Here is a 16,168-nt window from a genome sequence, read left to right as displayed (position 1 = left end):
TTAGTCGATTTAATAAACTTTTGTTCACCCCTAATGATACATATCCAATTGGAAAGCCTCAGGTGTAATTTATTATGATTTTAGATCGACTTAGAAAGAGCTCTAGAGTGCAACAATATCAATTTGAAACAAATTCAAGATATTTCCTCTGATCCAGAATTTTCTCCCCGTTCTCCCCTTAACTCGTTAATACTTCCGTTGCATCTAAATTAGAAATAATCCACGAGACTACTAGAAACAAAACAATATTGAGCTCAGGAAAAAGTGGATTGAAAGATTAAAAATATGATAAAATTAATAATGCCGAGTTTAATGTGGCCATTCATTATTTGGGAACTAAAAAACAAGGGCCAAAAGATAACCACAACTCAATAATTGTTAAGGGTGGTCACTTCTCTACTTGATTATAGAATAGCAAAGAAGACCAAAATCCACAAGCCAGAGGAAGAAGAATGTAGCTACACAGCACAAGGAGATCTGCCTCCCAGGTTCGTTTGTTTTTTTATTTTCAGCACAATTCAGATCCACATTTTAGTGATCATCATCGTCGCTAGGAGGATATGGGTCGCCTCCTTTGCCGATCACTTCAAGCTGCAAAAGAAGATTAACCTTCAGTTGTGAAATTCAACCCTGATCTATTTCTTTTTGTCAAGTCTAAAAGAGGCATCTTAATTACCACAAAGTATTGAGAGCAAATGGGGCACACGTGCGGCTTGTCTTTCTTCAGCCAAAACCACATGACTTCGTGTTCATCCTCTAGATAAACAGTTGGAATGTTGTGGAATCTAGCACGACGCATGGTCTTCTAGAACGAGTAGATGAAACAATAATAAAAAAATAACTTACCGCCCTCATCACCAACACAACCAACTATCCTCATGTTGTAGTGGGATTGGATGACAGCAGGAGCTTCCTACAATGTATGACCCAAAGTATTAATTCAATCAGAGGAAGAACAAACATCAGCATTGGACGAGGGGGAACAAGCGTAAATAGAAGATCAACACTGATGGCATGCTAATTGTCCTACTAGGAAGAGTATCTAAATGAAAATTCATTTTCAAGTGCTTTCTTTCCAGAGATATTACGCTTATAATCAATATTAATATTAATCAAGTCAATTATGGTTGCTTACAACTACACAAAAAAAACCTTTTACAGGAGCATCCCAAGAACAAGTGCAGCGCTGAGTACAAGATGGGCCTTATCCTGAAAGTAAGAATCTAGTTCCAACATGAACTTTTCTTTGAAGGTATCTGAACTCAACATATAAATTTAGTGTTGCATGGCAATCCTGTCCGTGTGAGAAAGGGGCAGTGATGGAACGAGGACATTGGTGCAGATGGCATAGGGAAATTCAAGGATGTTTGCAAGCAATTGATATCGGTTCGGTTTATTGAAATATAGAATTGAGTCACATCTGTGTACTCACTTCTCATACTTTACCAGAAGCATAAGCATCTTAAACATATTCCAATCTGTATGGTGTCAAATTTGATTTTTTTGCAAGTGTACAATGAGAATGACTCTCAAAATAAGTTTCAGTGTCCCTGATTTTTTACTCCTGAGGTTTTAGCCAAAGGCAAATACCAAAACATAGTGCTACTGCTACAATTCCACATCCCTCCTACCTCTTTTGTAAATGCACCTTTAGAGTGAACCACATGAAACAATCATTAGCTTGCGAGATACAATAAATCGCACAAGAAGTTCACTCTCATCCACCATTGTTGTTTTGTTAACTATATTTGAAGATTCATGATAACTATGTCAAATTTAGTCATAGAATAAAATAATATGCTAATATTGTTTGCACTTAATTGCAAACTTTAGCAAATGCTAAACCATAAGGTACAGTGTCAATTAGTCAACCAATAAGAGAATAAGTGTGCATATCAGACTAATTGATATTTGAATTCATTGAGAAGAAGTAGAAGGGCAAAAGCATGCTTTTTTAATGTTTGGCGAAAGTTTAAGATAGATCTTAAGTTTATTTGGTGTTAAGTAGGTCAACACTGACAGCATACTTGACATTGGATTGAAGTCCAACAAGAATTGGCATGGGATGAAGTCCAGCAGGTGTTGGCAATGAATGAAGGCCAACAACTAGTGTTGGCAATGGTACAAGTTCAACAAGGATTAGTGGCGGAGAAGTCCAACAAATGTCAACATTAGAGCAGTACATGTTACAATGGAAGAAATCCAATAGGTGTAGGGAATGGAAGAAATCCAATAGCTGTTGGAGATGGTAAGAGTCCACTAAGTGTTAGCGACGGTAAAAGTCCAAGTGTTGGCAAGTGGAAGTTCAACAAGTATTGACAAATAAGAAGTCTATGTAGATAAAGATTAACTAGATGTTTGGCAAGTGAGAAATCCCAATAGATCAGACCTAATTGGGCAAGTGAAAGTGTTGATAAGTTAAGATTAACTAATACTCAGTAATTGATGAAGTCCCATAGAAAAAGTCTCTTGTAGAGTTAGTCCCAGAGGTTAAGCCTCTTAGCAACTCAAAGTCTAATAGGTAAAGAAAAACGAAAATTAGATATACGAGTGTGTCTCGAAGGAAAGGCATTTTGGCAAGGTGAGAGGGCATCAAAACCTCTTGGCAGGGAAGTCTATGTGAGACAAGAGAGTATCTATAGTTTTGGCTAGACTTGAATTAAGAAAACACTGTCGTTGGTTGTTGGTTGGAGTCAATGATCCAATTGATTAAAGGTTATATTCAGTTTGGTAGCTAAATCAATTAAGTAGTCAACTCAAGCTAATTTGCTAATGAACAAAATGTTTTTGTCTATAAGCCAATTGACTAGACAGTCGACTAGGGAATAGTAGTAGCCCATTGATGGAATAATAGAAAAGCTAGAAATAGGTCATTGATCTAACAAAAATTACAACGCTGTTAGATAGTCTACAAGCTAAATAGATCAATTGAATGGAAGCAAGATCAATCTACTCAAGAATCCGTTGAGAAGTCAAGCAACTGATTAGAAGCAAGTGCAATCAACACATTAATTGGCAGACAGAAGGCTAAAGCAGACACAAAAATAGTCAACAGAACCAGTGATTAGACAACTAATCAGGTGCATAAAGAAGGTAATTGTTAAGACATAAAGACCATATAGAAGGAAAAAAGGGAGTTTTAGCACCCAAGGCAAGCAAATAAAGAAAGTGAAAGTGAGACAAAAAAAAAGTTATTCTAGTATTTGTTATTCTTTATGCAAGAAGAAAAGGATAAAGGAATTCTGGAAGTGACTCACTGACGAGTATAGGTAGTGGAGTAGTAACCAAGGGTTACAAACCATATAAAGACTAAGTGTTAGCGTTGCCTGTGTTTCATACTTTAATATTTATGTTTTGATATATTCCACTGCTCAAGAGAAGGCTATTCACTTCCCCTCTAGCCTCACATCATGATAACAATATTTATTGCCCTATGAAACATTTAATGTTGTTAAAATTCCATTCAACAACCATGAATAGTAGAGAAGATACAACTACAAATGAAAATCCAAGAGAAATAAATGAACTAAAATGAAGTATATAATGTGCAATTTCAATTAAAAGAACATGAATCATTAGTGCTAAAGCAATTACTCGCTTGGTAATGTAGTAGATAAAGAAAACGAGAACAAAAATAGCCAAACAAGCATAAGACTGAAGGAATAAAAATCATAATAGACTATTACACATTTTCCTAAGGGGTTATGTGAATGAATCATGTCACCCATGATATCTTTTAAACTACACATTCTGTTTAAAGAAATCATAATAATCAAGTATATATGCAGGTAATCTAGGGAATTACAAAGTGGTTCTAAGAAATAGAGGATCGACTGATTGCCTAGCTCTTTGCCGAGGACCTAAAGTGTCATTCTCAATCAACCAAAGCAAGTTCAAAATTACAAATAAATAAGTTATAATTGATAAGCACTAACAACACAACAATGACAATTTATATTGCACATTACAACCAAGAAATACAGTCACAAAATCTGGGGAACAAATCATTTTAAGAATGTTGAGATTAAGTGAAGAAAAATTTAACCATAAATGAGAAGAAAGAGAACACAAATGGGAACACACACCTAAGGAAAAGAAGAAAGAAAATATAGCCCAAACTGAATGTAGGCCAACAGCATCAAGTAGAGAGAGGTTTGAGTGAACAATGAGTGTTGGGTGAGCAAATGGAGAGGATAACAATTAGTTTTTAGTATAAATGAATCAACAATTTGTCAAAAGAATCAAACAAATTCTTTCGACCCACCTAGAACGCCTTGGTGAATCATTTGGACCACCTTGGCAAGTCGTCTGGGCCACTTAGACATTTCATGTCCTTCTCTTTTTAAAAGTCACCTAAGAAGGATCACCTAAGCTGAATCCATCTATTTAAAACAATGAAATAAACAATTGATTTCGGTTTCTACTTTCTAAAATTGATTAGAATAAATTCACAATTTACCAAGTTACATAGATCCTCAAACACTTCAAAACTACAAAAGGTAGGAATAATATAAATCCCATATCGATCCTTAAAAGAAAATTGTAAGAGGACAAGTGGCAACCAGCTCATTGTCTATTCTGTAACAAGGATTCAAAAGTTCGTAAAATATTAGAATGAAGAGATCTACAAAGGGGCAACAAGAAAAGGAAATCTTACCTTAGTACCAAAGGGGCCAACGGGCGTCTCCATCTCAAACAGCTTCTTTCCCTAAGCCAAATCAACGTGACACAGAAAAAAAAAAAAGTGATCTTTAATCGTACAAAGATACAAACAACGCCAAAATGAAGGGATCAAAAAGAAGAACAGACCTGGCGCTCTGCTTCTAACTCCACGCGCTCGAGTCCAGTGACGACCGGCATCACGTCCTCCACTTTATTCCTCGACGATCCATCCTCTGAATAAACCAAGATCTACCAGATTCAAATCGAATTCTAAGTCCGATCCGACGACCGGAAGAAAAAAACGCACTCGCATAGAGAAAAAAAAAACAAAAAGAAAGAGTACGTGAAACAAAGGATTACCAGGGACGGAGCTGAAGCTATACCGCGTGTCGAGGAAGGATGAAGACGCTGAAACTGGAGCAAGAACAGAGCCGCTATGGGAAGAGGCAGGGCCGGAGGAGGCACGGGGCTGACGGAGGGCAGAACGCAAAGGGGCGACGCAAATCCTTCTCCACATCGTCTCCGACTATGTGTTCTCTGATCGACGGCCGCTGCCCTTCCTAACATTCTTACTCCTCTCTTCATTAAATAATGAAAGGTTAGGTTTTGAGATGGGCCTAGCCTTGGCCCATTAAGACCGAAACCACGAATACAACTATGTAAATCCTAAAAATAACTTAATTTATTTGAGAATTATAAAAGAAATAAATTATTTCGGTGGCTACTAGACTAAGAAAAATATCATGAAATCAACTATTGAATCCATCAAAAATTGAAGTTTGGTCCTTTACTTAGAAAATTTAGTTTTTTTAAATATCAATTAATTCTATTAATCCAGTTTCAAAATTAGAGTGTAAGATATTGATTTGAACAATTCAATTGAGGTCATTAGAATGAATGAATGAATGATTAACACCACAATATAATGGATCTATAATAAGATTATTTATTGTCCCTAGACGTAGCACAGATGGGGAGTGCATGGTTCTGTGGCTGAAAGGTCTAGGGGTCGATCCCCGGGGTGTCATTGCCTGGGGTTAACGTCTCCGCCATGCTAGGAAATTTATTGAAACCACTAAATTCGGAATATGGTAAAGTAGCTCCGGCCTCCGGGCTGGGGGACTACACCACTAATGGGGATCGCTATAGCCCTATTTGCGGTATTTCTATCTATTATTTTGGAAAGATTGATGGATCTGAGTATGATCATAAATTTCTAGTAGTTAGCACATGTGATGTTACCATCATGAGATCTGGGTTCGAATCTCGACAAAACCGAATAAATACTTCCCTTATGTGCTAGTCACTATTCAAAAGGCTAATAGTCGTCCGTGATTTACCTATTTCCTATTAGCCCTGAGACAGATTGACGGAGCATTGGGGGCGAACATAATCATCTTTTATCACCATGAGTACGATCATAAGTCATTGATATTTTAATCAGTCAATTGATAATAAAAAATTGATTATTTTTTATATTTTATTGAATAATTATTTTTAAAATTTTTTAATTTGTTTGTCTTTTTTTTTAGAAAAGTTGAGGCAAGCTGAAATTTATCATTCTAATAGTTTTCTCATCACTGTGCTACATTATTAGAAGAGAATAAATTAAAAAATCAAAATTAATCATTAGAAGATAATTCATTGATTTTTATTAGAATTCAATCCTTACACAATTATATAAATATGTCATGTAATAATTAACTCAGTTATATCTAAGAATAACTATATTAACCATTAAGATAACTTTAAAAGGATAATAGTTTATAATTTTTTAACATATCAATCAATCAAGATAGAGTCGTGAGCAAAATTTCAATTAAATAAAAAAAAATAATCGACTAATTTAAAATTTTAATTCGATGTATTAAAAAATATTTTTTTAAAAAATATTAATTATTTTAATTAAATCAATTCAATTTATAATTTTAAATTTTAAAAATCTATTAAATATATTAAATTGTTTTTTATTAAACAATAAAATTATATTTTTTTTATTAGATTAATTACATTTTAATTAAAAAATAAGAATTTTTTAAAAAATAATTAATTTAATTATTGATTATTGACCGAGTAATTTTATACGGATTCTATTTATTCGATTTTAATAATTAAATTAATTTATTTAAAAAAAATCAATTTATTTAATTTCAAATAATTCAATTCTATATCCTCAATCCTACTTCAAATAGCAGATCGCCCACAGTTTGCAGAAGTTTTGGAGAGCTCAAACTCAAAAAGTCGACTTGTGGCAAAATCTCCATTTGTTTATCAATCAAATTGAAAATACAAAAAAAAAAAGAAATAAAAAAAAAAATTTGATGCATAAAGAATAGCATTGGTAACAACGTAAAATTTCATCGGAAGCTCATAAGAATTACATAAACAACCAATAACACAAAAGTCACTCTTGATAAGAGGAGAAAAAATTCAATTAAATAAAATTAACCAATTCTATTTATTCGACATTTATTAAAAAGATAGGTCAATTTAGTTAATTCACAAAATTTTAATTTATTCAATTTTGAACCTTAAAATGATTAATCATTTTAACATAGTCAAACAAAGAATTAGTCACCTGTAGGAAAGCTATGAACTGTGTGTAGAAATGAATGCACACTTCTGTGAACAAATTCAGACAAAGCCTTAGTCACCTGTAGGAAAACTACGAACTGTATGTGTGGAAATGAATGCATACTATTGTGAACAAATGCTTTTTTAATAATGTTTAATGAAAAAAAAATATCATATAATCAAGACTTGAACACGAAAGTATAAAATTACTGCCATGACTAAATCCTCATATGTAAGTATAAAAAAGGTTTGAACATGAAATGCATTTAGCCACAAGCATCACGTAGCTCAGCACCTTTGACCGTTTATTCATATTAGGATGGAGTTGCAGGCTTTGCAGAATTTAAAGCACTGCTCTGCGATCAACCAAGTCTGAGTTAAAACATAAAATAAGTCGATGAATAAGAAACATCTACTTCCATAATTTTCGGAGGGACATGTTCTTCTCAGTGTCTTTTTTCATGACTTTAGCAACTGCCATCTCAAAATCCTCCTGTGTAACATGGACTCTTCGTTCCCTGAGTGCAAACATCCCTGCTTCTGTGCACACAGCCTGCAGAAAAAATAATCAAATCAACCCTTCTGTTCGATTACATTTAAATATATCTGTGTATAACACCAATCATTTTCAAGATAGAAACGAGTAAGCAGATGGCTTGAGGATATAATATGCAATTTTGCAATTATAATTGAAAAAATTCAATATAAGTTGAGCCACAGCATAAAACAAGGGTGCAATATGAAACCAAACTAAAAAGGGGCATCAACAAAGAAATAATAATTACCTTAAGTTCTGCACCAGACGCTCCATTCATCTTTTCCGCAATCTTTTTAAGATCTATGCCACGCATCAAGTTCATCTTCCGCGAATGAATCTTTAAGATATCAAAGCGGGACTGGAATGCAATTGATATTTTATATAAAATTGTATTCAGTCACATATGTATGATAATACAGAGTTACAATATGTTTATCATTTATCTACCTCTTCGTTGGGATTTGGGAACTCGATTTTTCTGTCAATTCTACCAGGTCTGAGGAGTGCTTGGTCTAGAATGTCGATCCTGTTAGTGGCCATTAGAACCTGAATGAAATGGGGAATATATTGTTAATAAAGGTATAAAACAACGAACCAAGGAAATCTGTAACAATATGGTCAAATGAAACTCATTCACATGCTATCATGAATGCACCTTAATTTTGTTTGATGCCTCAAACCCATCAAGCTGGTTAAGCAGCTCAAGCATTGTCCGCTGTACTTCACTGTCACCATTACCGGTGCCCGACTCCATTCTAGCGGATCCAATACTGTCTATTTCGTCCATGAATATAATTGATGGAGCATGTTCCCTATAGCAAAAATATGAGTATCATAAACCATATAAATTTCTATTGTCATGAACATTACATGTTTCCAATAACAAAGGGGGCTCTCAGATTAGTAGATATGAACTCCTAGGCCAATAACAAATTGCCAATTCCTATCTTCAACAGGTGTACAATTGCCAAAGAACATAACATACCTAGCCATAACAAACAGTTCCCGAACCATTCTAGAGCCTTCTCCAATGTATTTCTGGACCAACTCAGAACCAGAAACCCTAATGAAGGTGCAATCAGTATGATGAGCAACGGCCCTTGCCAATAAAGTTTTCCCTGTGCCAGGTGGGCCGTAAAGCAAGACACCCTGCAAATGGTTCATCATCCGTATGGTATATATAATTTTATGAAGATCTTTTGCAAAAGGAATGAACATTTAGTTCTAATACTGCAAGGATAAGGTGATTATACCTTTGGTTGAGCAATTCCAAGGCTTTCAAACAGTTCAGGATGCTTGATTGGAAGCTCAATAACCTGAATTGAGATGCAGGCATTAAAGACAGGATCTCGATTCTTCAATAAACCAAGGCAATATCATAAATCTAAACAGGCCATGGGCACCTGGAACTTCACTGACCTCCTTAATCTCTTTGATTTGCTGATCAAGACCACCAATCATGTCATAAGTTGAATCAGGAACTTTTTCAACTTTCATCAGATTTACTAGAGGGTCTACTTTGCTGGGTAGGATAAGATGAAGGACATAACTGTCATTGCGAAGAGCAACTCTGGTTGATGGTGTTAGCTTAGTGATGTCAATGCTCTTATCAATATCAACAACATATTTTCCTTCTGGATGAACCTGAGGTGACCAGAATGTTGTTTGCATTAGCAACCAAACTATTTGACTCGAACTATAGTAGCCAATTCTGATGTACAAAGAAATACATCAAGAAAATCAAGCATGGACTAGTTATAAATTAAAGCTAATATTTCAAAAATCATTTAAGATTTTTAAAGTTCTATAGATCTCACCCAAGTCAATGCCAGAGATAAAAGCATAAAAACTCATCCAACAACTTAGCTTACTTACTTACACTAGGTTTCATGCCTCAACTACATACAAAAAAGAGCTTAAACTGTTGCAGTTGCTTTTTTTCAAAGATGAAATTGAATCATTTAAGTTATCAAAAGATATCAGATATCCAAGTTTAAAGTTAAAATCCAGGGGATATAAGCTAATGATTTTCCAAATTGAGAGAAATATTGTTTACCAAAATAAAAGACGACGACAACGACAACTAAACTTTATTCCACTAAGTGGGGTTGGCAATATGAATCCTCTCACACCATTAGACTATATCTCATACTATATCATCATCTATATTTAAATAAATTTTATCCTAGTTGCAAACCAAAAAAAGACAAATGTTCAAAATAAAAGAAACAAAAATTTGTTCATCTCTATGGGAGAGAAATCCAATGCAATAGTAAAAAAAACCAACTTTGTTTTTTACAAACCAGGAAAAGTGGTGTACAGTCTCTGCTTGAGGGGGCAGCACCCAAGAACACACACACACACAAAAAAAACCCCAACTTCAAGGGTTATCTACTTAATGATACCTGATAATGATGTCAGCCTCATGGGTCCTGCAACTCATCCAGATATCAGGGAATTATAACATACAGAAGATACAAGACAAATGTTGAAAATAAAAGAAACAAAAATTTGTTCATCTCTATGGGAGAGAAATCCAATGCAATAGTAAAAAAAAACTACTTTTTTTTTTTAAAACCAGGAAAAGTGGTGTACAGTCTCTGCTTGAGGGGGGTGCGCCCAAGAACACACACAAAAAAAAAAAAACCTAACTTCAAGGGTTATCTACTTAATGATACCTGATAATGATGTCATCCTCATGGGCCCTGCAACTCATCCAGATATCAGGGAATTATAACATACAGAAGATTCAACAAGTTCAACCAGTGTTTGTGAACCTCTATTTCCAGTCTTCCATAGGTATCATGAGCATATGAAACAGACAATAAACAACAAAACACAGATTTGATGTACATACATAGGTGTTCATTCAATCTGTACTGAAATAAAATGAAAATTTGTTGGTGAAAATTGTCATAAACCAAATTCCTATGCAGAAACCAATTTAAACCAATCCAAATTTATAAGCTCAACACAGGTTGAACCAAATAAATTTAAATGTGATTAACCAGTTAAGGTTAATGGGGAAAATTATTTGGGCTATCTTTAAAGGTATCACTATGCATTTACATTATCTCATTGTCACTTTATATTTACACTGCTAAGTTTGGTATGTTCATAGAGGAGCTCAAATCTATTTACAACTAGGTCTAACACTCCTCGAGCTGGTTCAACAATATTATAAAATCCCAAATTGTTACAAATATGTTCAATAATATGATCCATAAGGATTTGGAGGTAATATGCATGACTACTTGATTATATCAGAGCATTAACCCATTACCCAATTTAGTCACAACATTCGAGCCACATAAATTCACATACAGCAGGAATCATAAGAGATCCTTTTTGGACAGTTGAGATATTGGAAAATCCTTAAGGCCATTTCCCAATGGCTATGCCACAAAACTCAAGGAATTTGCTAATCACAGTAACAACAAATAAGATGCTAAGCCCAGATACTATAAGGTAGTTCCACTTTCTAACTAGTCTTTTATTCTTCCTTGGATAGAATAACAACTCCAGTCTTTTCATTAATCTAAGGTTGGAATATATATATGTATGAAGTAAATTTGTGCCTGATATTTTATCCTCTATAGCATGTACACATATTTCCATGGAGATATAAAGATATAAATCTCTCTCCCTCACCATGCAGGATCCCTAATTTGTAAATGCTAGTGAAGGAAAGACTTCAATGATAATAAAGACAAGGACACAAATAAGACAGTTTGAAATTTGCCATGCAGTTGACTATGGCTCAACAATTGTCCACACCGAAAGCAAATTTCTATTGTGGAAATTAGATAGAAGATCTAGGCAATAGTACAGTGCACAAAGAAGATTTGTTAGGAACAGATGTCTTTACTGCTTGTAAGAAACTAGCAAACCAATCTTGTTAATTGATAATAGAATGAATGAAGTAAATGACTTACCTTGACAAGGACCTTCGATTTCCCCATAACTTTCACCACCTCTCCAACATACGAACCAGGCTCCTGAAGCAGCTGCAACTCTTCTCGGAGCATTCTGACTGCAACCAGCAAGCTCTTCATCAGATCAAAGCAGAAAGAAACAGAAGATCTGTCTTTTTCCGTGCTAAAATGTGCGTTAAGAATCAGAAACTAAAATTTCCAGCAGCAAAAGAGTACAACTGCATCGGGAGCCAATTCTATCGAGTAGCGAAAAGTAGGTTCCACCTCAGGATTAGGCCATCGTGGAAATGGTGCAAAGGCATACATAGAGGGGTTAGGAATCCTAACCTCGAGAGTTTTGATCGTTCCTCTGGGCCTCGAGGCGCTGGAGATTGTTCGTCTTCTGCCTGAGATGGAGCTGGATATCATGGATGTGCTGCACGTAGTACTGCCGCAGCCCCTCGCCTCCGCCCCCTCTGACCTTCGCCACCGGCGCGCACATCTCTTCCTCCACCTCTACCTCGGCCGATTGCTTTTTCTCCACCGCTGCACACGCCATCGTCGTCCTCCTACTACACCGCCTGCCCTTCCTCCGTCTTTACGGGGCAAGAAAGCTAAGAATTGGCACATTCTAGGCCCGGCTATTAAAGGGCTCCAGCCCAAGAAAGAGCCAGAAACTTAATTCTTATCAGAAACTAAAGCTACGTTTAATTGGGTGTAATGTAATCTAGCTTGTAATGTAATCATATTTGTAATGTAATATAATGTAATCTTGATTACATTACTACGTTTGGAAATATAATGTATGTAATATTTGATTACAAAGATGATTACATTCTTTTGTTTGGTATCTATTATTTTTTATCAGGAATGTAATTTGTATTATTATAAAATGACAAAAATGTCCTACGACCTCTACTGACGGTCGCCGCACTTCTGCCGGAGCTTGCGGCAGCTACCGGCCGCCGCCGCCGCCGGCTGGCACCGGCCGGCGGCCGGAGGTCGGCGGCCGATAGCGGCCGACGGTCGGCGACCAGCGGTGGTCGGTGATCGGCGGCCGGCGGTGGTCAGCGGCCGGCGGTGGTCGGCGGCGGTCGGCAGTGGGGAGCGGGGGCCGACGGTGGACTAAGGGTATATTCGGTATTTAAATTTTGGTGGGATGGTGACCTCGTAATGTAATCGGATTACATAGCATTTGCTTTGTAATCCAGATTACAAAACTTTACTACATTTTGTAATCCAGATTATATTACATTACAAGTTTAAAAGTGAAATAAACAAAATAATCTACCTTGTAATATAATCAGGATTATATTACCAGGCAGATTATGCCCTACCAAATGCAGCCTAATTGTTTGACGAAAAGACGTTCCGTGCCTCCTTTTAAGTTCTCATACTAAACCGTTTAGATGTTTTCACAATTAATAAAATTAATTTTTAATTATGACAAACTTAAAACGCTGGCTGCATAGAGTCATTTGCACTTTTAAATTAAAGTGCAAATTTATCTCTACGACCAGTAAAACAAAAGACGTGAGATCAAATCTTTCAAATTATTCCGTTCTAAAAATTGAATAACTAGAAGACGACGACGACGACCGGTGTAAATCGTATAAAAATATTATTTAAATTGGAGCTCAAAAATATATATAATTTTTACATCGATTCAAAATTTAAAAATATAAATAATTTTAATTCGAGGACGATTCAAAACAAGTTCAAGCTTGTGCTCGATTTTATATTCCAGAGAATCAAATTATAATTTAAAATAATTTAAATTTAAATTCAATTAGAATTATTTAAATTTTAAATTGAATATATTCAAATTAAAATTATATAAAAATAAATAGACTATGATTTATGAGTGACTCTAACAATTAATTAAAATATTATAAATTTAAATTCAACTTGAAAAAATTATCAAATATAGTTAAGTTAAACTTAAATTTAATAATTTCAAATTCAAATCGAATACATTTTTTTAAACCGGTTAAGAAAATACTCACCAGCATTCTCTATAGTTTTTATAACCCTAGCTACTACAGTATGATTATTGGCACCCAATTTGGGCAGATGAGTGCACTCACGGTGTTTTCTTTATAAATTTTTTTAAAATTTTCAGTTGTATTAATAAGATTTTACCTTTAGAATTTAAAGGTTGAATTATAGTATTAAGTATGAAAAAATTTTAAATCAAAAAAAAAATAGATGTGCACAGAAACCCTAAACCCTAAACCCTAAACCCTAAACCCTAAACCCTTGAGCATCTAAACAATAATTTAACTTCAATTTTTTTAATTAAATACTATAACACAATTTTTAAATCCTAAAGATAAAATCTGATTGGTATAACTGGTTGCTTAAATAAATAAATAAAATTTACCTGTGCACTAGTATAATATATATTAGTCATCGTGGACATATGTTGTATGTGTAATATAATATATGAATATACGTAAATTAGTGCCCTAGACGACCAAACCCATAAATTGGACTTGATAAGGGTGCACCAGACCCATGTAGTAGTACAGTGTAAGGGCAACGCTCGAGAACCCTAACAATAAGCTATTGTAATGGACACAACATGACTTAACTTGAACTTTTAATAACATTAAAACTCAGGTTTGATTATAGTGCGCTCTGCACCAACAGAAGGCGCCTCAAACAGAGGCGCGGAGGCACCTCTAATGACATTGAAGGTGCCTCCAACCAGTCAGAGTTGTTCGTCGACCATTGGAACGTGGATAAAACTTCATCCACGTTAGAGGTGCCCTAGATGGCTTTAGAGACACCTCTAAGTAACGGTAACTTTTTTTCTAGAGGCTATAAAAAGTCTTCTGGAGCTAGGAATTCAACAACAATTATAGTAATCATTTCCTAACTAATTTGTGAGCTTCCAAAATCTGTAAGAGGCTCTACACATTTAACAAAGGAGAATTTCTAGTGCGCTTTCACCTGTCTTAGATTAACAATCACCTAGGTTGTAACCAAGTAATTTTTGTATCCTTTTACTTATTTTATGCATTTCCTTTTGATTGTTTAATTAATATTGTATCCTTGCTAAGTTTGAAAAGCAAGAGATCTCTAACTTCTTTTCAGGCTATTCATCCCCTCTAGTCAGCCCAACACGGGCCAACAATTGGTATCAGAGCCCAAGACCTCAGAAGGACTAACCGTCAACTAAAACAAGAAGATGATGGCTGGATCTAGCATCTACCTGCCAACATTTGAGGGAGAGTTCGCGCTATGGAAGCAAAAAATAGAGATATACTTTAAAATTGATTTTGATATTTTACTAACTATGAAATATGATTTTGAAGTGCCTATAGATGAGAATAGAGAAGAAAAGGAAGAGTATCACTAGAATAAAAAGCAACAGACCGAGTTCGTGGCAAATGGTATGGTCGAATTCCACCTCCTTAGTGTACTGCCACCTCAAGATGTCAATCGAATCGGTCCTTACAACTCAGGGAAAGAACTCTAGGAAAATTCTAGAGTTGCATGAAGGGACCTCAGAGACCAACTTGGTGAAAAGAGATGTGCTTCGTAACAAGCTCAGCAATCTATGATTAGAAAAAGGAGAGTCAGTTGCTCAACTACATTTGAAGCTTAAAGAGTTGATTACCGGACTGACTAACCTCGGAGAAATGGTAACGAATCAAGATTCTCTGAGGTATGCCCTAAATGCTTAGCTAATAACATCGACATGAACATCTATAGTAGACTCCTACTATATCTCCAAGGATCTTGAGGTAAGTACGCTAGAGAATGTTTTTTAACTTTTGAACTTCATGAGTCTCGATGTACAAGTCTTAAAGATATAGAAAAGTCAAACATCAACATTGCCCTGAAAGCTAAGAAAGACGAACCAGATTTAGATACATCCCTCAATGAAGATGAAAAAACTTATGTGGTAAAAAAAAATTCAAAGTTCTTTAAAACTAACAAATTCAACAAGTCTTGAGGTAAGAAGCATCCACGAAACAAGAGAAGAGTACATGGCTACAACTGTTATGATGAAAGACACATAAAAGAAAGTTGTCCGAAATTAAAGGCAAACACAAAGGATCAAGAAAGTCGAAATAGTGAAACCTCAAAGTAACTTGAGATGAGACGTCATCATCCGAATCCAAGACAGAGCAATACGCCATACTAGCATTAATGATGAGCCATCAAATGAAGGGCATCGATGAAGGGGGAGCTACTTCAGAGGAAAGGAACGATGAAGGGGGAGAGTCAAACTTTGAGACCAACATAATAAGTTAAGTATACCTTCTTCCTCCTAACTAACTTTATGAAGGAATAAAATTAATATCTAAATCTTTATATAAACTTAAATTAAGAATATCAAAATGAAAAATAAAAATTTGAATTTGAAACTGTTGGAACCCCGTGGTTATTTTAATTTGATCAACCAGGTTAAGTTAGGTCATGTTGTGTTTGATCCTTGTATCTAAGTGTACAGGAGCTTAGGAACACA

The 16,168-nt window shown here is 35.1% G+C and overlaps 2 protein-coding genes across 2 annotated transcripts; both read right to left on the bottom strand.

The window, feature by feature from the left end:
- Window positions 1-265: 265 nt before the first annotated feature.
- Window positions 266-5,222, bottom strand: LOC122047486 (putative cytochrome c oxidase subunit 5b-like). Its single transcript, XM_042608823.1, has 6 exons — window positions 5,023-5,222; window positions 4,810-4,895; window positions 4,658-4,708; window positions 847-913; window positions 677-756; window positions 266-591 (listed from the first exon to the last, which is right to left on the bottom strand). Exons 1-6 carry the CDS (start codon window positions 5,177-5,179, stop codon window positions 532-534), a joined length of 501 nt encoding a protein of 166 aa, XP_042464757.1. The 5' UTR covers window positions 5,180-5,222; the 3' UTR covers window positions 266-531.
- A 2,213-nt stretch (window positions 5,223-7,435) lies between these two features.
- On the bottom strand, window positions 7,436-12,301 carry LOC122047485 (26S proteasome regulatory subunit 8 homolog A-like). Its single transcript, XM_042608822.1, has 9 exons — window positions 12,037-12,301; window positions 11,710-11,807; window positions 9,194-9,418; window positions 9,028-9,090; window positions 8,760-8,923; window positions 8,430-8,586; window positions 8,222-8,320; window positions 8,022-8,132; window positions 7,436-7,789 (listed from the first exon to the last, which is right to left on the bottom strand). The coding sequence occupies exons 1-9, from the start codon at window positions 12,245-12,247 to the stop codon at window positions 7,649-7,651; spliced, it is 1,269 nt and encodes a 422-aa protein (XP_042464756.1). The 5' UTR covers window positions 12,248-12,301; the 3' UTR covers window positions 7,436-7,648.
- Between the last annotated feature and the right edge of the window lie 3,867 nt (window positions 12,302-16,168).

Source organism: Zingiber officinale, chromosome 2B (assembly GCF_018446385.1).
Source record: "Zingiber officinale cultivar Zhangliang chromosome 2B, Zo_v1.1, whole genome shotgun sequence".
Taxonomy (NCBI): Eukaryota; Viridiplantae; Streptophyta; class Magnoliopsida; order Zingiberales; family Zingiberaceae; genus Zingiber; species Zingiber officinale.
This window is presented reverse-complemented; position numbering and strand designations above follow the sequence as displayed.